Raw genomic sequence first — 27,157 nt, 5'->3', positions numbered from 1 at the left:
CATATCCAGCCCACAAGGCCCAGAGAGTGGCTGTTCCTTTAGGCACTCTGTGGGAACAGAACAGAACACTGATGATGTGGTGTATACAGTCCCACACTGAAGCCAACTGTATGACAGCCAATGGAACAGAACTCGTCCTAATTAACCTTCTCACATAGAAGAAAATGGCTTGAAAAAATGAGGGATTTCACCTTTATAGGTGTGGATGGTTGCTGATGGGTTTAATAAATCCTGGGCTGTATATTGGTGGATGATTGTTTTTTTTTTTTTTTACAGAGGGATATGCGAGTGTACTCTGTGCTCCAGCTTCCCGTGCAGATGAAATTAGATTTCAAATCCTTATTAATGTCCTGATTAGAGCTATTTAATGCGGATTCTCTCTGTAATCCTGTTTTCATGTGGCATGGATTGAGCGAGATCAGGGATTCATAAATTACAACATCTGCAAATAGCAGAGGGTTATAAAGAAAGGGAAAACAAGGAGATAAGAGGAGAGGAGATGAGAGGAGAGGAAATGAGAGGAGAAGAGATAAGAGAGAGGAAAGATAAGATAAGAGATAAGCAGAGAGGAAATGGGAGGAGAAGAAAGAAGAGGAGAGGAGGGAAGAGAAGAACCAATCCTACCTAGGCGGAAGGGTGGAGATCTTGAAAAAATGAGCGGTAGGAGATTTCAAAAACACATCTGGGCACGCTGGTATAATAAGGRTGGAGACCTGYACCAAATGTAAAGAASACAGATTGTACTAAGGATTGTACTATTTCTGAATAAATGAACAGGATGGTCTTCTCTAATCTGGATGTGTTTTATTTTCAATTCCTAGTACCTTTTCCCTCYTTCCATGGCAGTCATGGGCTTGAATACATGAATATATCAGCACTGGGGACAAATGGTGCCAAATTGCACACCCACTCTCCAACCACCTCTCAGAAGGGATTAAGTTGTGCCAGCCTTGGTTATGCTACCCCTGGGCTAAGCATTAGCATGATCACAGTGTTCTCTTGGATTTTTTCGAAATAAACAGCATTATGAAACAGGTTATTTAGATCCTTGATGCTGATTGGTTGATAGCAGGGAGTTATAGCACCACAATCCTCACCTTCTCTGGGTAATGATTGTTAGCAGTTCCATTAGATTTATCAAAGCACATCCACTGTCCCATAGCCCAGCCAGTCCATTTATAAACTTAATCTAGACAATATTTCCCCATGCTACTAGTCTTAGGCTTTCATTTGGGAACCACAAAAAATCTGAACTCATCATGAGGGGCTGCAGTGACTCTTGGGTCAGCGTACACACATCTATACCCACCCCACACATTCTGCCACCTTGACAGCGGAGAGAAAAAATATGTTTTCCAAGTTTTTTCTTGGAAGCAATTCTACATATTTTGGGTGTAGAGAAAATGTTGCGGTTTTAAAGAAAGTTTGCTGCAGTTCTACACATTTTGCCATGGGGACCTAGAGACAAGTTAGCAGTTCTACAGTACATTTTCTGCAGTTCTACACATCTTGCCATAGGTTGGAGAGAAATGTTTGTAGTTTTGCGTATAATATCTGAGTGAGAGTGACTAACAAAAGTAATGGGGGTCCCCCTTTCTGTAATGAGACCATGACTACTACAAGTTGAGATAGCTAGCTAGACTAATTTACCAATATTTGTTTATTTTTTGTTGTTGAAATTGGCTAATTGATTGAGAGAGAAAAACTGATAATTCTCAACCAAATTTCGAAATTGCACCTTGTGTATTCTACTARTCGAAGTTTCAACATCAAGTTGAGTGTCACGCTCGTCTGACGAAGAAGGAGTGGACCGAAGCGCAGCGTGGTACGTGTTCATAATATTTTAATAAATTAGAACACTTGAACAAAAATAACAAAGAGACAAACGAACAGTTCTGTAAGGTAACTAAACTAAACAGAAAACATCTACCCACAAACCCAGGTGGGAAAAAGGCTACCTAAGTATGATTCTCAATCAGAGACAACYATAGARAGCTGCCTCTGATTGAGAACCACACCCGGCCAAACACAAAGAAATAGAAAACATAGAAATAAAYAAACTAGAATGCCCACCCTCGTCACACCCTGGCCTAACCAAAATAGAGAATAAAAACCTCTCTATGGCCAGGGTGTGACATTGAGACCCCGACTGAGTTTATATAATGAACKATTTKAAAGATTTTGCTGAGTTACAGTTCATATAAGGAAATCAGTRAATTGAAATAAATTCATTAGGCCCTAATCTATGGATWTCACATGACTGGGCAGGGGCYGTCCTGMGAGGGGCATAGGCCCACCCCCTTGGGAACCAGACCCAGCCAATCAGAATGAGTTTTCCCCCACAAAAGGGCTTTATTACAGACAGAAATACTCCTCAGAACTTGTTTTATTGTGATCTCTACCGTGCCATGCATATGAACGTGATGAGACTGACAACTTCTCTGAGCCAGGCGAATTCATTGATCAGGATCATTAGAGCGCCAGATACTTCAAATGAGTCTTGATTGACAGCATTGTGAAACATCGTATTAGCCTCGATCTGACAATGCTGAAAAGAGTGGACAGGAATGAAAAACATCAATGCRAATCAAACTCTAGACATGAATTCATGTTAACAATGCACAAGCCCTGGACACGAGGGCACGGCTACACCAATAGAAACACAAGCTTCACTGCCAAAATAAGTGATTCAAGCTGTGAACACTGGGATGAGARTGACAGCCTGACTGAGTGAATTGGGTCTGGGAGAGCTCTACTCCAGAGGTTTACATCACTACTCAGGGTACATGGTACATACKTCCCGCCTGCACAGCTGGCTGCAGACCCCAGTGAGGATTACAGTAAGGTCCACTTTTACTAGCTCTCCGACTGAATCTACCCTGTTTCAGCCACCAGACAGACAGTTTGACAGCCAACCCTCATATGGACCTGCTGGAGAAAGGGAGGGAGGCGTGGAGATTGGGTTTAGAGCAGCAGGGCGAGGGCTTCAGCTTTGAGAGGGATTGGAGTTGATGCAGTATTGAAAAGAGATATGTATGTGTTGGTAATTAAGTTGAGAAAACAGAGCAGTCTGTTGGGGATAATGAGGGGATGCCCAGCCTRTGAGAAAGCTGTTGGAGGTTTGAGKTCATTGATTCGTATGCAATTGAATTGAATTGCTGACAGTTCAACTGCACACAAAAGCGTATTACACAAATGTACACCCACTCTAAGGAACACACTCCTCATTTAAATCCCAATCTTACGTCAATCTTTTGGACAGTGAATGTCATGTGTTTGTGTACCAGCCTCCYGGTGATTGTAACCAAATCCGTCAGTACTATAAACTCTAAGACACTGATGGCTTTATTTGCAATGCTGAGAAAGAACATTACTTCAGGTGCAGACTGTCTCATGAGGGGGAAGAGACACACTACTCAATATGATGTATCATGTATAATCAGGCTATTACTTTTTGAGCAGTCATTTTAGGAGCTGCTTCCATTTTCTAAATTGAATTCCACTGGATTGGACTAGAAACAAACAGATGAGTTCAAACGAGGTAATAGCAAGGCCAGTTTTGACAAGAGGTAGAGGAACAGGTGCAGGAGAGTGGCTGGGTAAGCCTACAGAGACTAGTGCTGCTGAACACGGGCCTGATAAATGCAAAACGAACGTCGGCAGAGCTGCTGAGTAAATAAGCAGGATTAAAGAGATGCTCAGCTGGATAAACAATTTTGAATTGATCAATGGGAAAATGAAAGGAATTACAGAGAAGTTCTTCAGTCATTTGACGTTTGTAATAATTGCTAATGATGTTTGGAGGAGCTGAGGTTGGGGGCCAAAGGGACAAATCGTGAGAGGCTGGAGGACACAGTCAGCGTGAGGCTGGAGGACACAGTCAGCGTGAGGCTGGAGGACACAGTCAGCGTGAGGCTGGAGGACACAGTCAGCGTGAGGCTGGAGGACACAGTCAGCGTGAGGCTGGAGGACACAGTCAGCGTGAGGCTGGAGGACACAGTCAGCGTGAGGAGAAAGAAAGAACAAAACCAAAAGACAGGCAAAGACAGAGAATAAAATAATTGACCGGAGACAGAGAGAGAGAGAGAGAGAGCGAGACAGATAGCCTCTTAAAGGGCCTCTGGCCTCTGGGGCACTCCAGCCGGTGAGTGGGGTGCTTGTAAAGCATCATTACAAAGTGAAAAAAGCTCTGAACACAATGCCCAGAGAAGCGGAGAACAACAGGGAACAACAGAGAACAACAGGGCGATTCCACACCACCGTAGCCCTAATTTTTGTTGTGGTATCTCAGATTGTTCTGGCAATTCTCACATAGAAACGTCATTGTAGACTAGTGGCCAATCCTCAAAAAGGCTGCTGAGGGGAGGACGGTTCATATTACTGTCTGGAAAGGAGCTCATGGAATGGCATCAAACACATGTAACCCATGTGTTTGATGTATTTGATACCATTCCACTGATTCCGCTCCAACCATTACCACGAGCCTGTTCTCCCCAATTAAGGTGCCACTAACCTCCTTGAGATACCCCTACCCGAGGTATAACAAAGCACAACCATGCTTGTCCATATCTCTAAGGTCTCCCATATATGAAATGGATGGTTGAATACAAATATTTTACCACAAAAAATTGTTAAATTGATATTGTGACACCCCCTAAACTCAAAAGTGCAGAATAATGCCTGGCTGTAGGGGGGGGGTCCACCTAAGCTCATGTTACCCAAAGTTGCAAGCTCGGATAATGCACAAATGTTGAATACAAGTAGCAAATGGTCTGCCTTACATACACAAATAAGCAACATCAGGATATCTTCAGGCATCTTCATGCATCTTGGAAATATAGAACTATAAACAGATAMATACAATAGTCGGAAYTATCAACTATGAACATTTATGAACTTCACTTTTTGYTAGCTGTTCAATAGACACCTTTCCAAATMTGCTGTCATTCAYTGCTGTATGGTCCTGCCTGACAAACATGCATACAGTTACACGTTTTTTTATTTTATGTCGTGGCTATTGTAATCATCTCAAAGGCAGGTGGGCTCAGACAAGGAAAAGTAATTTTTTCAGTCAACGGTTCCCCTGTGGATTATATATGTTAGCTCRTACTTTTGTAATTACGTTAGCCCCCCTCCCCCCTACTCTTATAATCAAAACTATGAAATAACACAAATGGAATCATGTAGTACCAAAAATCAAGAGTGTGCAAAGCTGTCATCAAGGCAAAGGGTGGCTACTTTGAAGATTCTCAAATATAAAATACATTTTGATTTGTTTAACACTTTTTTGCTTACGGCATYATTCCATATGTGTTATTTCATAGTTTTGATGTCTTCACTATTATTCTACAATGTAGAAAATCGTAAAAATAAAGAAAAACCCTGGAATGAGTAGGTGTGTCCAAACTTGACTGGTACTGTATATGTGTGTGGAGCCCTGCCATGTCCGTCACCACCAACGCTTCTTAGTCATAGTCTATGACCTAGCTACACTCTAACTAAACTCTGCATAACCTGACTGTCACCCTTACGCTTCGAACACACCGACTGCGTCATTGCGTTTCGATACACCAGAAGTACATTCTTTCCAATGGAACGCTTGCATTTGCCTTGCAGCATTGCGTTGCAGAGGCAGTTGCAGTGCGTTCTGTGTGGTGCATACGTTCGATAAATCGAACGTATGCATCAAATTGTATGAGTGGACTTGACAGAAAAGTAGCAAAATATGATGTAGATTTTTTTTTGCACACATTCAATAAAATTTGGGATTACATAAAAACAGTTTGATTGCATAATTTCTTTAAAAAATTTTTTTATTTATTTGCCAAGTATATTATTTATTCGATGACATCCTCAAATTAATTGTGAGAGCCTAATAATATAATTTCCTCCAAAATGCAGTTTTGGAGCGAAATGCAATAATAAATAGGCAGAGTAGGCTCTTTCAACAATGAGACCAACGTTGAGGAAGGTGGGTCTTGATCGCGCTGTTGGGCCGGGACCAGCCCCCGAAAGCTAGCTAACGCTAACTATGCCACATCTAGCACAAGCTCACTACTAAACTGACCTGGCAATCCTACTATCGTGGACACTTGTCTCCAAGCAGCATTTTTTGTGTTTATTGTCCCTGTAGCTGTCACGCAGTTGTGTCAAAAAGACACGCGTTTTGAGGATACTGCCTGCGAAAATGATTCTCTCCTCCATGTGTCCACCGCATGCGACCAATTTGCAAAAGGTACCTGCATCAAGTATAGTTGCCTAGCTGCGCAAATGTTATGCAGCAGTGATGCAATGACGCAGTCGGTGTGTTCGAAGCGTTACAGGTTCTCTGTCACTCCACAACTGCTGCTGGGCGTGCCCAGTTCCGTAACCAATGCCAACCACCCACAGTTAATATCGGTCAAATTATCAACCCTACCGGACTTCAAAGGAATGTAGAAATATGTAGAGTTAATATCGGTCAATTTATCACCCTAACTGACTTCCAGAAGGAATTAAAGAAATATGTAGGACATGACCTGCAGGACGTTTTGCCACATTCAAGGACAGAGAAAACTCCACCCCACAGGTCAATTAGGTTCTGGTAAAAGAATCTAGAAGCAAGTCTGTTTGTGACCGCCCTTGTACAGAATCTCCTTCACAACCAGACAACCAATCCACTACTGGAGTATCCCCAGCATCTMTCAGGCTGGGATAACATTCCAGWTGGTATTKCGGTTKATTTCCTGTAACTTGGTTACGCTACTGCGTCCTTGTGTCGTGAAAGGCTTGTTATTATATTTTGTGGAATTGGCCATTGTTGATATGCTGTAAGTGTGTGAATGAGATTAAAACACGAACACATATTGAACAACTATTCAAACACAACAGAGGCATGGCAGTGCCACTCATAGTCCCAGATATTATGAAACCATTTAAAGACAGAATTATCACAAAACAAAATGAACAAGGGCTACTTGTATGCAGGTGAAGGTGTTTGAGTGTAATTATGTTGGCCATATTGGATTCAGAATCAAATTGATTCACAGCAAAACAGTCTTTATAGGCATGAGTGTTGTACACAACAAAAAATACCTCATTTACAAAATTCACATTTCGAGGTGATTTTACCTCCATCAAATGCAGTGTTGGGGAAGCTACTATGCAAATATAGTTTGCCAAGCTACCAATTACTTCCCGGTGGAAGAAGTTGAGCTACACTAAAGCTACCCTACGCTAAAAATATAGTTATTTAACTAAAGTTACTTTGAAAAAGTAGTTCACMACATACAAACTACTTTGTGATAAATTATTACATCTAAATCTGAAATGTCYTAGACTTCCAACTGCAAGAACAGATCCCTGCAAGAACAGATCCCTCTGTCAGAGTTATAAGTTAAGATAATGTGTAATTAAGCCTATTGTAACGGCTTTCTTCTTCCTCCTCTGATGAGGAGTAGTAGGAAGGATCGGAAGACCAATGCGCAGCGTGGTACGTATCCATAATGACTTTTAATAAGAATGAATACGACAAAATACAAACTAACAAAGTGAAACAAAAAGGAAAACCGAAAACAGTTCTGTCTGGTGCAGACACACAAAGACTGAAAACAACCACCCACAAAACCCAACAGAAAACAGGCTACCTAAATATGGTTCCCAATCAGGGACAACGARTGACAGCTGCCTCTGATTGAGAACCATATCAGGCCAAACACAGAAATAGAAAATCATAGAAAAACTAACATAGACAACCCACCCAACTCACGCCCTGACCACACTAAAACAAAAGACAAAACAAAGGAACGAAGGTCAGAACGTGACACCTATTAAACACACAAACTATGTTTCAACTGAGAATTAGGCAGGTCTGATGCCCAAAAAGAAAGTAAATTCTTGCCTACTTCACCCATATCTTCTCTACTTTTTGCAATAAAAGGTGTGTGTAGTTCCAGTAGTTAGCTACACCACTACATGGGAAAAATGTTATTAACTACTGAAAACTAAAGTTGAATTTAGTTCAACTACCACCAATCTACTCCCCAATACTAATCAAATGTTATTATYGCAGTCATATTGGATTTTGAACGCCTTATTGGACTTGAGGCTAAATATATAATTGCAAGACTAGGGACTAAAGATACAAAATCCTTCAAGGAACCTTGGACCCCAAAACATGTAATTCCGTTTACAATAGACCCAACATAAAAAAAGATGTGTTAATTCATTTTTGTCGGGCAGGACCATGCAGCACTGAATGAGAGCAAATTTGACTTGGAAAGTCTGTTGAACAGCTACCAAAAAGTTAAGTTKATCATAAATATTCATAGTTGATATTTCTGCCAATTGTATCTGTGTTTTTACAAGTCTATAGTTCCAATATTCTTTAAGATAGTCTAATGTTTGTTTGTGTATGTTGGACAGACAAGTGAATACTTGCATTCCAAATTTTAGCAATATTAGACCTTGAAATATTGGGTTATATCATGAGCTTATGTGGCCCACCCTCCCTGCAGTTAGGCATTATTCTGCACTGTTTGAGTGTCTCACAATCTGTAAATGTAAAATATTTTTACACAACAATCCATMTCATATATGGGAAACCTTAGAGATATGGAAAAACATGGTTGAGTTTGTTCTACCTCGGGTAGGGGGGGGGGGGATCTCAAGATTTTGGGGGCTTTGGCACTAGCCTATTGGAAGGAAGAATGTTTGACATGCTTTTTACATGTGTATCATGATGAAAGTGGCCATTTTAGCCCCTTTGTAGACCTTTACATGCCTCCTGTAAAAATGTATGATCCATGAACCATACATGATACAGAKAACAAGCAAAACATTATAGCAGCCCCCCTCATTTCCTGCAATTCAAATGTTTTTCTCCATAGAGACACATGTTTGCAGTTTTTAATATGATATCTGATGATCGATGAGGCCCCCCCGGTCGTTAATTCAACCATGATTACAACAAGTTTAGATTGCTGGCCGCTAGACTAACTTACCAATCTAAAAATGTTTRGCAGACATTGGCTAACTGAGTTACTGCTGATGCACAACCAAATTTTGAAATGGCACCTTATGTATTSTAAGTTAAGTTGAGACCTCGACCTTGTTCCAAATTTGTTTTATTAAAATATTTGTTTTATTTTGTTATTTTGTTTTGGATTGATTGATTGGCCTACAAACGGGGAGCTGCCAGTTGCCCAACCCTGGTTTGGAACAATATACTCTGCAAGTACATCAACATTTCCAAGAGTGGGCTCTCTGCTAATTCTGAAGTTAAGATTAATTTTATGACACCACCAACATAATGAACGGGGAATTGTTTTCAAAAGGAACTCCCTCTGCTGGTGATTTGCTGAATGTGCAATCCTAAAGGAGGCTGTGATTGGTTAATGACCTATAACATCAATTTCTATGTACACTACATGTCCAAAAGTATGTGGACAGCTGCTCATCGAACATCTCATTCCAAAATCATGGGCATTAATACAGAGTTGGTCCCCCCTTTGCTGCTGTAACAGCCTCCACTCTCCTGGGAAGGCTGRCCACTAGATGYGGCGGCAGGTAGCCTAGTGGTTAGAGCGTTGGACTAGTYACCGAAAGGTTGAAAGATTAAATCCCTGAGCTGACAAGGTAAAAATCTGTCGTTCTGCCCCTGAACAAGGCAGTTAACCCACTGTTCCTAGTCCGTCATTGAAAATAAAAAWTTGTTCTTAACTGACTTGCCTAGTTAAATAAAGGTAAAAAGGTTGAAACATTGCTGRGGGGACTTGCTTCCATTCAGCCACAAGAGCATTAGTGAGGTCGGGCACTGACGTCAGGGGATTGGGCCTGGCTCARAGTCAGCATTCCAATTCATCCCAAAGGTGTTCAATGGGTTTGAGATCAGMGCTCAGTGCAGGCCAGTCAAGTTCTTCCACACCGATCTCGACAAACCATTTCAGTATGTACCTCGCTTTGTGCACGGGGCATTGTCATGCTGAAACAGGAATGGGCCTTCCCTGAAACTGTTGCCACAAAGTTTGAAGCACAGAATCATCATTGTATGCTGTAGCATTAAGATTTCCCTTTACTGGAACTAATGGGTATAGCCCCGAGCCATGAAAAACAGCCCCAGACCATTATTCCTCCTCCACCGAACTTTACAGTTGGCACTATGCATTCGGGCAGGTAGCATTCTCCTGGCATCTGCCAAGCTCAGAATTATCCGTTGGACTGCCAGATAGTGAAGCATGATTCATCACTCCAGAGAACGTATTTCCACTGCTCCGGAGTCCAATGGCGGCAATCTTTACACCACCCCAGCCGCCGCTTTTCATTGCGCATGGTGATCTTAGGCTTGTGTGCGTGCGGCTGCTCGGCCTTGGAAACTAATTTCATGAAACTCCCGACGAACAGTTATTGTGCTGACGTTGCTTCCAGAGGCAGTTTGGAACTGGGTAGTGAGTGTTGCAACCGAGGACAGACAATTTTTACGATTTTCAGCACTCGACGTTCCCGTTCTGTGAGCTTGTGTGGCCTACCACTTTGTGGCTGAGTCGTTGTTGCTCCTAGACATTTCTAACAGCACTTACAGTTGACTGGGGCAGCTCTAGCAGGACAGAAATTTGATGAACTGACTTGTTGGAAAGGTGGCATCCTATGACGGTGCCACGTTGAAAGTCACTGAGCTCTTCAGTACGGGCCATTCTACTGCCCAATGTTTGTCTATGGAGATTGCATGGCGGCGTACTCTATTTTATACACCTGTCATCAACGGGTCTGGCTGAAATAGCCGAATCCAGTTATTTGAAGGGGTGTCCACATAGTGTATAAAATGGGCCATATCATTAAATGTATCAGAAAGCCCACTCTGACATATTTGAATATATTTTTCCAAACCAGGGTTCTCCAACCCTGTTCCTGGAGAGCTACCGTCCTGTAGGTTTTCGCTGCAATTCTAATCTACCGCACCTGATTTGAACAATTAGCTCTCTTTTTCTTAGTTGAATCYGGTTAGTTAAAACTGATGTCGGATCAAAAACCTACAAGAAGGTAGCTTTCCAGGACCAAGGTTGGAGACTCCTTTTCCAAACAATATTAAAAGAAAATAAGAATCTAGACATACTCCATATGTTAGAGAACACTATAAGTAGTATAATGACACCAAGATGTTGTCTGTATCATGTACGATTAACAGATCATTATGTCTTACTTGAGGCATGTATAAGTCTAAAATGGGACTACCTTGGCCACTTTCATCATGATTTTCTCAAAGATGGTTTGTGATACAAATGTAAAACGAATGTCAAACATCCTTCCTCCCAATGAAGTTTCTATATGAGAATTGCCAGAACAATCTGAGCTACCCACTTTTTTTCCCGACTACGCTGGCGTGGAATCGCCCAACAGTGTTCATGATCACCACTATTAGCATGCATCACACTTTCTCCGCTCTTCCTCTGACCTCTAAGGGCCTCAACGCAAGCCTTCATTATTTCTACTTTTCAGATAAATAACACTTTGAGATTTGAGATAAATGACACACAAGCATGCTAACTCTTCTTACTAACTGTTCTTAACCGCTATTACGACCTTCCCAGTCTATCCCTCAGGATTGGTTGGTCTTTTCTATTCCCTGATCTGACTTGCTACTCCCTCCTCCTCCCTCCRTCCCTTTCTCTGCCACATCAAATGTCTGTCCCCCAGGTGGTTTGGATTATTTAGCGTTTGATAGGTAGGCCGGTCACAACAACGTCTGTTGTTTATTTCATGCAAATCTTCTRGCTTGTCTCTAAATCCACTAAAATGCAGAATTAATGAGGTCTGGAAAAGTCAATTCAGCTCATTAGGTGCGTCATGTCCCCTTGCCCACTTTCACCTCCTGATTCCACCACACACACCTTTTCCTCCTGCCAAAACAAYARATAGAGATACAYAGAGAGAAACAGATAGACKGAGAAAAAGAAAGACACACACAGGCTTTAGAACACCCACCGTCTGCTGCAATCTCTTATAGGAGTTCCAGACAGAAAAAAGGACAGAAGCATCAAATAGCAAGTGCCACCTCTTCTCTCTCCTCCRTCAGTCCTCTCCACACACGCCATGRGAAATGATGAAAATGACAGCAGCCAGCTGGATTGACTGGCCTATAGTCTATCACTTCTTTATCATGTTTCTGTGATAGAACTACCCCATCTTCTCCTTTCTCATCCATGTGTCATCAACTCACACTCAGTTTGGTGAAGCAATAGAACCTCGCCATTTGCATCGATAAACCTGTCCTGAGCACTTGATGGCTTCAGACAGGAGTTAGTACTGCAGAGCGATGGAAAACACAAACTCACACAGACAAGGCGTTTTTCGTCCGAGGGGCTATTTGTCTGCAATAAACGCCTGTTGATAACTCACCGGCCAACCTTTTTAATTGGCAACAAGTCCACAGACTTTGTTCACCCCTGGATACGCTCTTTTGCTTTGTTCGACTCGTAAAACACCATTCTTATGAATTAATCAATTATATACCAGTTGCCTACAAGTGGTTACAGGCACAAATAAAATTCAATTGCACAGAAAGGAGATATAACAAAACAGATAGCTAGGACGTTGTGTTGTTTATCAGAGCAGTGAAATGATTCTCCAATGCCAAGGAGAGAGAAAAGACCTCTCTAGCTCAAGGTGTAGGCCAACTGGCCAACTGTTGCCATGTGAATCACAAACCTAATGGTGTATTGTGTGTGCGCATAGCATCCGTTGTATGACTGCGTATAAATAATTACCGCTAATAAGCATTTATCATTATGTATTTAAATGTTTACCGGTCGATGGCACAACACTGATAAGATGTGCTRGGGCATAAAGAATTGGAATAAGGCTGTTGTTTTTTTGCGAGGCGTACGAGGACTGTAGCCTAGCGTTTTTTAGTTTTCCACTGGGGATGTTCTCTCTCCCTCTCCCCGCTCTCCTGCTGAGATAAACACACAGACAGATTGGACTATCAGAACAGGTTTAGTTGTTAGATTACTCACCAGGCTTCTATCAGTCACTCTGCTGACAGGGGGTACCTTTTCATTCCCCTTCCCCTCCAAACCACAGATGTATAGCACCCACTTCCCCCCACCAGAATCACACAGCAGTACAGTTAAAGGCCCAGTACAGTCACAATTCCCTGTGTTTCYTATCATATTGTACAACAGCTGATGAAACTAACATTATTTKCCGATKGTTGCTGGTTGAAAATGCAATCTACACAGGACCTTCTAATCAGCCTGTTTGCATGGGCGGGAGTTTCGGCTTGKCTGGTGACATCACCAGCACTCCCCCTCAGACAATCCCGCAGGTGAAGAAGCCAGATGTGGCGGTCCTGGGCTGGTGTGGTTACACATGGTCTGCGGTTGTGAGGCCGGTTGAACGTACAGCCAAATTCTCTAAAACAACGTTGGAGGCATCTTATGTTAGAGAAATGAACATGAAATATTCCTGCAGTCAGCATGCAAATTGCATGCTCCCTCAAAACTTGATACAACTGTGGCATTGTGATCATGCTGTTTAATCAGCTTCTTGATATTCTTGATATGCCACACCTGTCAGGTGGATGGATTATCTTGGCAAAGGAGAAATGCTAAGGCACTGCACTGCATCTCAGTGCAAGAGGCGTCACTGCAGTACTGGGTTCAAATCCAGGCTGCGCCACATCTGGCCGTGATTGGGAGTCCCATAGGGCGGCGCACAATTGGCCCAGCGTCGTCCGGGTTTGACCGGGGTAGGCTGTCATTGTAAATAAGAATTTGTTCTTAACTGACTTGCATAGTTAAATAAAGGTTACACACATGCTCAGTAACAGGGATGTAAACAAATTTGTGCACAACATTTGAGAGAAATAAGCTTTTTGTGCATATGGACAATTTCTGGATTTTTAAATTCAGCTCATGAAACATGGGACTAACACTTTACATGTTGTGTTTATATTTTTTTTCAGCGTAGTTTGTTTTCCCCTCCCAGAGTTTTTTTGTGTGTCAATTTTAATGTTAAACTATTAAGGTACTTGATTGTTAATCAGAAATGTGATATTGATAGAAAATACCTGCATTGGGCTTTTATGTCTGTGTTCACTCAGTCACTGATAGGTTACTGAGTTTGAGTGAGAAATGGCYGGGAAACAAGATGAAACACCATTCCACCCACTTAACTTTTCCAGCGTTTCCAGTTTAAGCACATGTAGCTACGGCTTTACGTGGTAGTTATGATTTCAAGAGTCAAACATTCACTCCAATGTACTGTAGCACTGCTGACTGACAATACGGACAAAGCATGTCTGTGTGTTGACGCTTTCAGTGACTGAAATGATCAGATTGATCCCAATAGGTTTGGGATTGGTTGTATAYTAAAGGCACATAGCTACTCCTAAAATGGTAACAGCCTATTTCAGACATCAGTTTTAACTGCTGTCAGTAGGTCAATTATTACCTTCAGAGCCATTCTAAAACAGACTTCCACCCAGTCTGTTTTTCAACAAATACAAACTAATAGCTGAAGTGGCTAGATTAAATGCAGCCATCATTTTGTTGGCCGGACAAGATATCTGCTTCCCCTCGATGAAGCCCGATACTCAAGGTCATACACATTTTTAATTGGCCGGACTTGAGTTGGTCTGCCAGGACGATGTTGGAAAATCATCAATGACATGTTAAAAGAAATCTACAAGTTGAACTYGAACGTCCAACTAGCATTCGTTCATGGTTCCCACTATAAGGAATATCCCATTTCATGGTCAGCTATTCTTAGAAGCAGATAGGTAACAAAATGAAAGAAAGCTAAAAAAAAAAGTTTTACAAACAAAATATACTTTATTATCCCAAGACAAAATTACAATGACTTGTCATACTCTGTGCACTCCCTTTTTTACAGAACACCATCAGTTAGTATGCAGACTAAATGACAACTCAACCTCTGCACCATTAAATAGGGACTTGGGGGGCATGCAAACAAGGTAATGCAGATGTGACTCCTCAAAAGCAGAGTTTATTACAGAAAGAAACCAATAAATAATATCACACAACCTGAAGTACCACCTCATTATTAGCTTTGAAAAAAGGTGCTAGCCCCATCCACCCTCTCATCCAGAACAAAAGAGCACCCAAAGTCATCCATGTAATGAGACCTCAAATTCTTTCCACACACATAGGGGAGTGCTCTGGCAGAAAACACGGCCAGACTTTTTTTTAAATGTAGATTGTTGATACTCTAGCCATCATAGTCATGTACCACTGATATGGTGCTGGTTGTTACCGAGACATCAGTAGAGATATACATGTGGAAATGCACAACTTGCACAAGAACACAGAGCAAGTAAGATAGGGCAAGTAGTGATATTACATGGACTTAAATTTGACAAAGTATAGATTATTTGAGTCTGATGAAAACCTTAACATGAAACTAGGCAATCAATAAGACAAGGGGACATATAATTGAGAGTAAAGGGATTCCTTTCCTTGACCGTCTGAGCACAATCATCATCCACATTATTGCTCCTAAATCATATAGAATCCTGTTGGACCCTTGAAGGGGAAGGGGCTGGATAAACAGATCACTTCCTTGGCTGGGCAGCTATGTAGAGAGCCATCAGGCAGTAGAGGGTCCCTCCAATGGTCAGGCCCATGGTGGTCCTGTACAGCATCTTGTCCATCAGGCCTCTCTTCAGGTGCACAGGGATACCGTCAGACTTCTGCAATGTAGACKGAATAAAGAGAATGAGAAATGTGATAGTCTCCTACTCCCCACTGTGAGTCACAGGGYGGAATCCTGAGACATGTCATATTTTATTGAAGTCCAAACTTTATCATTGCTCACAACTTCACTGCAGGGACAGAGGCGTGTATAACTTCCTAGAAAACTAGTCGGAACTAGTAGGAATTMTGGCAGTGAAAGTTCATGGTCGAAGTAAATTACAACAGGAGTAGATGGCTTTATCATCTTCTAACAAACCAAGGTCAAGTAGGAAAAACTCCTACACAAGCTTCRTGGGTTATTGGGGTTCTGTGATTATCACAGAACACCAATGACCCTAGGAAGCCAAGCAGTGTGTGGGTCGAACAAAAGGTTAGTGCAGTGTCTGTACCTGGAAGAGTTTCTGTAGGTCAGGGACTTTGTTGTMTCCCAGGTACTCCACCGTGTTCCCTGCCTCCGACACATATTTGGTGGGGGTGGCAAAGATCATTGGAGGGGCCTCCGTGGGCACTGTTACCCTCAACCCCTAGAGAGACAACAAAACTTTAGACTGTGGAAACCACATGACCCAAACATCCACAAACGCATCGTTGGTCCTATCAGTGTTTTCCCTTTATGCATTTAGCAGCGGTGCACTGCCGTTGCTTAATCGTGGCCGCCACTGAAAAAATAAATACATAATGTAGATGTATGCCCTAGGAAGACCCCTCCTGCAAATGTGTCTCAAAATTACTGACTTATGTTAAAGAAATACTTTGGGATTGTTGCAATGACGCCCCTTATCTACTTCCCCAGAGTCAGATGAACTCATGGATACCAATTGTATTTCTCCGTGTCCAGTATGAAGGAAGTTAGCATTGGCTTGCAAAACGACCTCTAACTAAAGCATGCTAGCTGTTACCATAAACCTTCAGTCATTGTGCTAACGCTAGTTACCAATTGTGCTAATGCTAGTTACATTTACATTTAAGTCATTTAGCAGACGCTCTTATCCAGAGCGACTTACAAATTGGAATGTTCATACATTTTCATCCTAGTTAACAACTTCCTTCAAACTGCACGCAGAGACATAAAAATGGTATCCATGAGTTCATCTGACTGGGGAAGTAGATAAAGGGCTTCATTGCCAAAACCACAAAGTGTCCCTTTACGCATGTAGTAAGGATTAGGAGGTCTGCTGTTTACACGTGCAAACGTGATTGCTTGGCTAACCCTTTATATGCCTTCCAAATCATTTGATTTTCCAAACTAGTTATGGAAAAGAGATGKATGTTTCTGAACAATACATCATGCTGCCTTGTTTACAGCATGACCAACCGGTGCAGATTACTGTTGGATTTGAGAAGGGCACTCCTCCCTCACCGATAAGGTCAACWGGGTCAAAAGTGGTGTGGTTGTGGCTCACTCAACATTGCTAGGACTGTTTCATAGGTAGCGTTTTCTAGCTATAAAAACTAGCTAGATACCTTATTAGGGTACAGAAGTAACGAATGAGCTATCTATGCATCTTTGGTAGTTTACGTAACATTACCCGCCACGGTACTAGCAGCATCTTCTAGCAGCATCTTAAATTTAGTGAATTTCTTGTGTTTTATTGTTAGAGTCTATCAATACCCCCCTTACATATACCACCAGTAGTACATTTACCGTTAATTCCTAATCTACAATGCTTGTTACGGTAATTTATTTTAAGGCATTCAATAGTATTGCAGTCTTCCCATTATCTGAGTGGACACATTGTTTGCAGTGCACAACCTATGCTACACTTGTGAGAAACAAGTTTTGGTTTATTTCATTCCATTTAAGAGTTATCAATTGTATTTTGTTTGGAGCGCTACTATCAATGTTGAGTAAGGACACGCATGCATAGAAGTAGGCCTATAGGCTACCTGGCCTGCGTGCAAATGTAGGCATATAAAATGTGCCCATTTTGGGATCTGATAGTATTTCTGATTGGCTTAATGCACCACCACTAATGACCTGTGGAGCTTCTCAAAGTCATGTTTTCACCTAAAAACTGCAAGCAATCAAAGTCTGTCTTTACATCCATTGAGAATTACAATAGTTCCTCAATGTATTTGAAAAATATTTACAGCTCTCCCGCTTTCGATAACCACTCGGTGTGAAAGGGAAAAAGGTCACGCATGGATCCAGTGGAAACATCATAAAATAGGCCTACCGGATTACTTCTTATCAGTGCTTGACTTGGACTGAAATAGGTTCCAGTACTCATTTTGGGTGCTGGTACAGTTCATATTTAAGTGCAGGAGCGCCACAATACTTCTGAGCTGATATTCTATAAGAGGAACAGGAACTCAAGCAGTAGAACATTTGAGGTGCAGGTACTCAGCTCTGGTGAGCTCCTGCCTAAGTCAAGCACTGCCTCTTATCCCTTGCGCAAATAGCCTACAGCTGTGTCTGTCCCGAGCCCACTGCCATGGGAAACCGAGGGCCCAGAATATTTTATACAATGTTGCATTCGGGCTGGACCCAAGTTAATACAATGTTTCAAGCTCGTTGTAGACAGACCATGTGTAGCCAATGTGATTTATAGAATATTTCTTTATGAATCAGGATATGTTCTACCTGCAGGCTGCTATCTTTATTTGTTGCCTACTTTTAAATAGTTGGTAATTGCAATATAAGTTACTTTTTAGGTTTGTATCATTTAGATAGAATTGACTAACCACATGACAATAATTGAGATATGAAAAAGTGATTATAAATTAATCTGTTTCACAAAAATGTGCATATGATAACAATAACTGCCACGCAGATCGGTAGAAATGGTAAGATAKATTTGCATTCAACATGAGAAAGGTTGCCGACTCCTCGTGTTGCCTATTACTGGCAACTTCAGGAGAGTAATGGCAGAATCTGCGAKAGCCAGCAGGAGGAGAATAGTTGGGTCAGGTTAAGTGTTTTTTCTTCTGGTTATCTAGATCTCTGGCGCCCTCGAAGCAGTCGTCTTACTTCATCNAGCCAGCAGGAGGAGAATAGTTGGGTCAGGTTAAGTGTTTTTTCTTCTGGTTATCTAGATCTCTGGCGCCCTCGAAGCAGTCGTCTTACTTCATCAAATCGTAAGCTAAAAGCCTCAGACAAGCTCAAAGCATATAGTCGATTTTATTCAAACACATAGGGTGTGTCTATATGGAAAAATACACGTTTAAAAATGTTCAACCAATCGATTGGTCGAAAGAACAACGACTTTCGGTCAGCCAAGATTTGTTTTAGTCGGGGAAAGCCCTAGAACGGTCATCCAGCTTGGAAATTCCAAGTCGGAAACTTTGCCATCTTTCTAGAGTTCCAACTTCCCGACCTGAAGATCACTGACCTCATGAGAAGTTGGTAATAACCACAACTTTCGGACAGAGGTGCGATGACGCGAAAGCGTAAGAATGGCGCTGTTAAGATCAGAGATTTGTCCGAGTATACACCTTCGTTCGAGGTGTACATACCTACGTCTCCTGATTGACTTATAGGTCTCCATGCTCTTGAGAAACTTGATGATCTACAAATGGTGTCAGATGGCAGCGGTGAGGATTCTGAGGTTGAGCCAGTCCAGGATGAAGGGGACCTACCTGCYGCGACAGGTGTAGTGGAGACTTTCAACATTTTCCCTGATAATCCTACCAGATGATTTTGGATTTTTGTAAAGAGTGGATTCCTGCTTTTGGGCCGACCCCTTCATTGTATCGGGCTGGGTAAAGGACAAACTGGGAATGGTTACATCTGTGAAAGTTTTGAGAACAGGAATTGTTTCGATTTTTTGTGTATCCGCCTGAAAGAGAGAGAGAMGTAAAACGTTTCCTATACTGAGGCAATGAAGAGGGTAGAGGAGAGCCCAAGGATGAGTGAGTCAACTGGGAGCTCCCCAGTGAGTAGGCCTGAAGAGAGAGAGAGAGCCAGAGGATGAGTTTTAGTAAGGTTGGATTTCTTGCGTTTATAGCCAGAAGATAGCTGTGGTAGTTGCAGCAGCAGCAAAATATTTGGTTGTGAGAGATTTTACTGGAGAAGATCTAAAGAAAGTTGTGAGAAGGGGTTCCATCCTCCCAGGCCGACAGCCTGGTGTAGGACCGTTTAGGGCCAAGTAGTGGGATAGGGTGGTAGGTTTTTGGGGGATAGTGTAAATCAAATCTAATTCTATTTGTCACATGCGCCAAATACAAACAGGTGTAGATCTTACCATATAATGCTTACTTACAAGCTCTTAAAAATACAACTCTGCATTGTTGGTTAAGACAGACTATTTGCTAGAAAAATAAATACCAAATTAAATAAACTAAAGTTTTTTTTAAAGTAGCACAAAAGGCTCCTTAACAGCTTCAACATCCAAGCCAAACATCCAAAATTTGCAAGGTGAATGGGATGCAGTGGGAGCTCAATTTTGCCTCGAGAGGCTCCGCAATTGCTGTTCCTAGGCCGTCATTGAAAATAAGAATTTGCTCTTAACTGACTTGCCTAGTTAAATAAAGGTAAAATAAAAACATTTACAAACACGGCGCATCCGACCACATTTTCGGCTCAAGCATAAATTGGCTCTTTTTTAATTGAACCTTTATTTCACTAGGCAAGTCAGCTAATAACAGATTATTATTTACAATGACGGCCTACCGGGGAACAGTGGGTCAACTGTCAGGGGCAGAACGACATATTTTTACCTTCTCAGGTCGGGGATTTGATCAAGCAACCTTTCGGTTACCGGCCCAACGCTCTAACCACTAGGTCTACACCTGTTTGTATTTGGCGCATGTGATCCGGCACATAGATTTTTTTTATTTCACCTTTATTTAACCATGTAGGCTAGTTGAGAACAAGTTCTCATTTGCAACTGCGACCTGGCCAAGATAAAGCATAGCAGTGTGAACAGACAACAACACAGAGTTACACATGGAGTAAACAATAAACACGTCAATAACATAGTAGGGGGAAAAAAAGGAAAAAAATAGAATCTATATACAATGTGTGCAAACGGCATGAGGAGGTAGGCAATAAATAGGCCATAGGAGCGAATAATTACAATGGTGGTGCAACACATTTTTCCTATTTCTCTTCTTTTTTTTCACAATGTGGAATGCATATTCCGAAATGAGAATGGTAGCAATACGCCAAAAATGGTCTAGTCTGGAAATTCACAGACTAATCCGGAATGTCTCTGCAACAAAACGCTGCTAGCTAACCGGCACCAACTTGCTAGTTAGGGCTAATGTGTTTGCTAGCTTTGTCGGTCGAGCCACCTTAGCCAACCACAACATTAACTAGCAAATTAACTGTTATAAAACAAATATATCATGTGGCGAGATTTCTTAGCCATGTTGTGTAAATCAATGCATGTGTTTGTTGTGCCCAATTGAAAACAACCTTATTAGCTAASGTTAGCTAGCTAACAATGTGAAGGTCATTAGTGCATTTTTACATATGACTGCCTGCTGGACATGCTTTCTGTACCTACCTGAGGGCTGTACGCACTCGGTGCCGATCCGGCAAGTCTTTGTGTAACTCCATTTAACTTGTAGTACATTTTACTTGGTTACAAAACAAAAAGAACAGTCACGAATAAGGTCGGATCACGGATATCCCCTTGTTGGCCAAACATGCAGAGAGGATGGACCCAGCATTAACGACACAGCAGGCTGGCTCAGTGTTGCCTGATTAGAATAGAGAGGGATAATGGCGGCTTTTTGTAGGCACTATTAAACGGTCCAGCTTTTGTCAAATGAACGTCAAAAGTGTAATATGTTTTCTTCATTTAAGCTAACCCTTTCCTAACCTTAACCTAATTATCCTAATCTGCTGCGTAAATTATCCTAAACTGCTACGAAAAGTAAAATCTGACGTTAATTTTACAAAAACTGCAGTCCATCTAGCCATAACCCTATTAAACAGAGGCCAACTCCATGACTCGGTGGCCAAGGCCAATGTGGAAATTAATGCTAATGTCACATTTTGAGAATTTTTATGCATTTATTTAATCAAAACAAGTAAAAAGCAAACAATATGCTAAAAGATAAGTGCCTTTGTTTTTATCAGTTCCTGAACTATGTTCAGAGGAGACTTTGGTCCATGTTAGCATATTGTTTGCTTTTTACTTGTTTTGATTAAATAAATGCATCAAAATTCTCAAAATGTGACATTAGCATTAATTTCCACATTGGCCTTGGCCCCGAGTTGGCCTCTGTTTAATAGGGTTATGGCTAGATGGCAGATTTTACTTTTCGTAGCAGTTTAGGATAATTAGGTTAAGGTTAGTTAAGGGTTAGCTTAAATGAAGAAAACATATTATACTTTTGACGTTCATTTGACAAAAGCTGGACCGTTTAATAGTGCCTACAAAAAGCCGCCATTACCCTTCTATTCTAATCAGGCAACACTGAGCCAGCCTGCTGTGTCGTTAATGCTGGGTCCATCCTCTCTGCATGTTTGGCCAACAAGGGGATATCCGTGATCCGACCTTATTCGTGACTGTTTTTTTGTTTGTAACCAAGTAAAATGTACTACAAGTTAAATGGAGTTACACAAAGACTTGCCGGATCGGCACCGAGTGCGTACAGCCCTCAGGTAGGTACAGAAAGCATGTCAGCAGGCAGTCATATGTAAAAATGCACTATGACCTTCACATTGTTAGCTAGCTACTTAGCTAATAAGGTTGTTTTCAATTGGGCACACAAACACACATGCATTGATTTCACAACATGGCTAAGAAATTCGCCACATATATATTTGTTTTATAACAGCGTTAATGTTGTGGTGGCTAAGGTGGCTCGACCGACAAAGCTAGCAAACACATTAGCCCTAAGCTAGCAAGTTGGTGCCGGTTAGCTAGCAGCGTTTTGTTGCAGAGACATTCGAGTTAGTCTGAATTTCCAGACTAGACCATTTTTGGTGTATTGCTACCATTCCATTTCGGAATGTGCATTCCACATTGTGAAGAAAAAAAAGAAGAAATGGAAAATGTTTTGCACCACCATCTATGTGCATAATCAATGTGCAGGGTTAGTTTGAGGTAATATGTACAGTGTAATATGTACTTGCTTAGTTTTTTTAAAACTAGGCCAAGTCGGTTAAGAACAAATTCATATTTACAATGACGGCCTACACCGGCCAAACCCGGACGAGCCCGTCCTCCTAATTAAGGTGCCACCAATCTCCTGTGACATATAGGTAGTGGTAAGGGACTATGCACAGCAAGTAGCAGCAGCAGTGTAAAAAAGTGGTTAATGCAGATAGTCCAGGTATCAATTTGATTAATGTTTAGCAGTCTTATGGCTTGGATGTTGACGCTGTTAAGGAGCCTTTTGTGCTATCTTTTTAAGAAACTTTAGTTTTATTAATTTGGTATTTATTTTCTAGCAAATAGTCTGTCTTAACCAACAATGTAGAGTTGTATTTTAAGGGCTTTGTAAGTAAGCATTATATGGTAAGATCTACACTGTTTGTATTTGGCGCACGTGACAAATTAAAATTAAGATTTGATTCACACTATCCCCAAAAACCTCCACCCTTCTCCCACTACTTGGCCCTAAACGATCCTACACCAGGGCTGTCGGCCTGGGAGGATGGATTCCCTTCTCACAACTTTCTTTAGATATTCTCCAGTAAAATCTCTCACAACCAAATATTTTGCTGCTGCGCTGCAACTACCACAGCTATCTTCTGGCTATAAACGCAACAGTATCCAACCTTACTAAAACTCATTCTCTGGCTCTCTCTCTTCAGCCTACTCACTGGGGAGCTCCCAGTTGACTCACTCATCCTTGGGTCTCCTCTACCCTCTTCATTGCCTCAGTATAGGAAAACGTTTTTACCTCTCTCTCTCTTTCAGGCGGATACACAAAAAATCGAAACAATTCCTGTTCTCAAAACTTCACAGATGTAACCCTTCCCAGTTTGTCCTTTACCCAGCCCGATACAATAAGGGGTCGGCCCAAAAGCAGGAATCACTCTTTACAAAAATCCAAAATCATCTGTAGGATTATCAGGGAAAATGTTGAAAGGTCTCCCACTACACCTGTCGCCGCAGGTAGGTCCCCTTCATCCTGGACTGGCTCAACCTCAGAATCCTCACCGCTGCCATCTGCACACCATTTGTAGATCATCAAGTTCTCAAGAGCATGGAGACCATAAGTCAATCAGGAGACGTAGGTATGTACACCTCGAACGAAGGTGTATACTCGGACAACATCTGATCTTAACAGCGCCATTCTCTACGCTTTCGCGTCATGCACCTCTGTCCGAAAGTTGTGGCTCATTCAACCATTCTCATGAGGTCAGTGATACTTCAGGTCGGGAAGTTGGAACTCTAGAAAGATGCAGCGGTTTCCCGATTGGAATGCCAAGTCTAGGGCTTTCCCCGACCGTTCTAGGGCTTTCCCGACTAAAACAAATCTTGGCTGACCGAAAGTGTTGTTCTTTCGACCAATCGATTGGTGAACATTTTTAAACGTGTATTTTTCCATATAGACACCACCCTATGTGTTTGAATAAAATCGACTATATGCTTTGAGCTTGTCTGAGGCTTTTAGCTTACGATTGATGAAGTAAGACGACTGCTCGAGGGCGCCAGAGATCTAGATAACCAGAAGAAAAAAACACTTAACCTGACCCAACTATTCTCGCTCCTGCTGGCTGTCGCAGATTCTGCCATTCTGCTCTGAAGTTGCCAGTAATAGGCAACACCGAGGAGTCGGCAACCTTTTCTCATGTTGAATGCAAATTTATCTTACCATTTCTACCGATCTGCGTGGCAGTTATTGTTTCATATGCACATTTTTGTGAAACAGATTAATTTATAATCACTTTTTTCATATCTCAATTATTGTCATGTGTTAGTTCAATTCTATCTAAATGATACAAACCTAAAAAGTAACTTATATTGCAATTACCAAAACTATTTAAAAGTAGGCAACAAATAAAGATAGCAGCCTGCAGGTAGAACATATCCTGATTCATAAAAGAAATATTCTATAAATCACATTGGCTACACATGGTCTGTCTACAACGAGCTTGAAACATTAGTATAATTGGTCCAGCCCGAATGCAACATTGTATAAAATAGTTGGCCCTCGGTTTCCCATGGCAGTGGGCTCGGGACAGACACAGCTGTAGGCTATTTGCGCAAGGGATAAGAGGCATGCTTGACTTAGGCAGGAGCTCACCAGAGCTGAGTAACCTGCACCTCAAATGTTCTACTGCTTGAGTTCCTGTTCCTCTTATAGAATATCAGCTCAGAAGTATTGTGGCGCTCCTGCACTTAAATATGAACTGTACCAGCACCCAAAATGAGTACTGGAACCTATTTCAGTCCAAGTCAAGCACTGATAAAGAAGTAATCCGGTAGGCCTATTTATGATGTTTCCACTGGATCATGCGTGACCTTTTTCCCTTTCACACCGAGTGGTTATCGAAAGCGGAGACTGTAAATATTTTTCAAATACATGAGGAACTATGTAATTCTCAATGGATGTAAAGACAGACTTTGATTGCTTGCAGTTTTTAGTGAAAACATGACTTTGAGAAGCTCCACAGGTCATTAGTGTGGTGCATTAAGCCAATCAGAAAAACTACTATCAGATCCCAAAATGGGCACATTTTATATGCCTACATTTGCACGCAGGCCAGGTAGCCTATAGGCCTACTTCTATGCATGCGTTGTCCTTACTCAACATTGATAGTAGCGCTCCAAACAAAATACAATTGATAACTCTTAATGGAATGAAATAAACCAAAACTTGTTTCTCACAAGTGTAGATAGGTTGTGCACTGCAAACAATGTGTCACTCAGATAATGGGAAGACTGCAATACTATTGAATGCCTTAAAATAAATTACCGTAACAAGCATTTAGATTAGGATTAACGGTAAATGTACTACTGGTGGTATATGTAAGGGTATTGATAGACTCTAACAATAAAACACAAGAAATTCACTAAATTTAAGATGCTGCTAGAAGATGCTGCTAGTACCGTGGCGGTACATGTTACGTAAACTACCAAAGATGCATAGATAGCTCATCCGTTACTTCTGTACCCTAAATAAGGTATCTAGCTAGTTTTTATAGCTAGAAACGCTACCTATGAAACAGTCCTAGGAATGTTTGAGTGAGCCACAACCACACCACTTTTGACCCAGTTGACCTTATCGGTGAGGAGGATGCCCTTCTCAAATCCAACAGTAATCTGCACGGTCGTCATGTCGTTAAACAAGCAGCATGATGTATTGTTCAGAAACATGCATCTCTTTTCCATAACTAGTTGAAAATCAAAATGATTTGGAAGCATATAAAGGGTTAGCCAAGCAATCACGTTTGCACGTGTAAACAGCAGACCTCCGTATCCTTACTACATGCGTGAAGGGACACTTTTGTGGTTTTGGCAATGAAGCCCTTTACCTACTTCCCCAGATGAACTCATGGATAACCATTTTTTATGTCTGTGCAGGTGGCGGGGTTAACTAGCATTAGCACAATTGGATAACTAGCGTTAGCAATGCCTGGAGGTTTATGGTAACAGCTAGCATGCTTATAGTTACATTGGCTTGCAAAACGACCTCTAACTTCCTTCATACTGGACACGGAGAAATACAATTGGTATCCATGAGTTCATGCTGACTCTGGGAAGTAGATAAGGGGCTTCATTGCAACAATCCCAAAGTATTTCTTTAACATAAGTCAGTAATTTTGAGACACATTTGCAGAGGTCTTCCTAGGGCATACATCTACATTATGTATTTATTTTTTCAGTGGGGCCACGATTAGCACGGCAGTGCACCGCTGCTAAAGCATAAAGGGAAAACACTGATAGAGACCAACGATGCGTTTGTGGATGTTTGGGTCCATGTGGTTTCCACAGTCTAAAGTTTGTTGTCTCTCTAGGGGTTGAGGGTAACAGGTGCCCACGGAGGCCTCCAATGATCTTTGCCACCCCCACCAACCAAATATGTGTCGGAGCAGGGAACACGGTGGAGTACCTGGGACACACAACAAAGTCCCTGACCTACAGAAACTCTCCAGTACAGACACTGCAATAACCTTTGTTCGACCCACACATCTGCTGTGCTTCCTAGGGTCATTGGTGTTCTGTGATAATCCACAGAACCCCAATAACCAAGAAGCTTGTGTAGGAGTTTTTTTTTTTTCCTACTTAACCTTGGTTTGTTAGAAGATGATAAGCCTCACTATCCTGTTGTATTACTTCGACCATGAATTTCACTGCCACAATTCCTACTAGTTCCGACTATGTTTCTAGGAAGTTAACACTCCTCTGTCCCTGCAGAGAAGTTGTGAGCAATGATAAAGTTTGGACTTTAATAAGTATGACATGTCTCAGGATTCCTCCCTGTGACTCACAGTGGGAGTAGGAGACTATCACATTTCTCATTCTCTTCTTTATTCGGTCTACCATTTGCAGAAGTCTGAACGGTTATCCCTGTGCACCTGAAGAGAGGCCGATGGATCATAGATAGCTGTACAGATC

At 41.7% G+C, this 27,157-nt stretch overlaps 2 protein-coding genes and 1 long non-coding RNA gene across 4 annotated transcripts in view; 2 read left to right on the top strand and 1 right to left on the bottom strand.

The window, feature by feature from the left end:
• Positions 1–27,157, top strand: part of pkdcca (protein kinase domain containing, cytoplasmic a) — a 451,220-nt gene that overhangs the window by 299,975 nt on the left and 124,088 nt on the right. The gene's annotated exons all lie outside the window — the stretch shown is intronic.
• Positions 14,790–15,484, top strand: LOC139029148 (uncharacterized). Its single transcript, XR_011481435.1, has 2 exons — positions 14,790–15,244; positions 15,298–15,484. It is a non-coding gene; the product is annotated as an uncharacterized lncRNA (long non-coding RNA).
• LOC111978350 (cytochrome c oxidase subunit 7A2-like, mitochondrial) lies at positions 15,548–21,329 on the bottom strand. Its single transcript, XM_024008364.2, has 3 exons — positions 21,140–21,329; positions 16,079–16,213; positions 15,548–15,685 (listed from the first exon to the last, which is right to left on the bottom strand). The coding sequence occupies exons 1-3, from the start codon at positions 21,206–21,208 to the stop codon at positions 15,548–15,550; spliced, it is 342 nt and encodes a 113-aa protein (XP_023864132.1). The 5' UTR covers positions 21,209–21,329.

The sequence above is a fragment of the Salvelinus sp. IW2-2015 genome, linkage group LG18 (genome assembly GCF_002910315.2).
Source record: "Salvelinus sp. IW2-2015 linkage group LG18, ASM291031v2, whole genome shotgun sequence".
Lineage (NCBI taxonomy): Eukaryota > Metazoa > Chordata > Actinopteri > Salmoniformes > Salmonidae > Salvelinus > Salvelinus sp. IW2-2015.
Note: the sequence above shows the minus strand (reverse complement) of the source record. Positions and strands in the feature narration are given on the sequence as shown.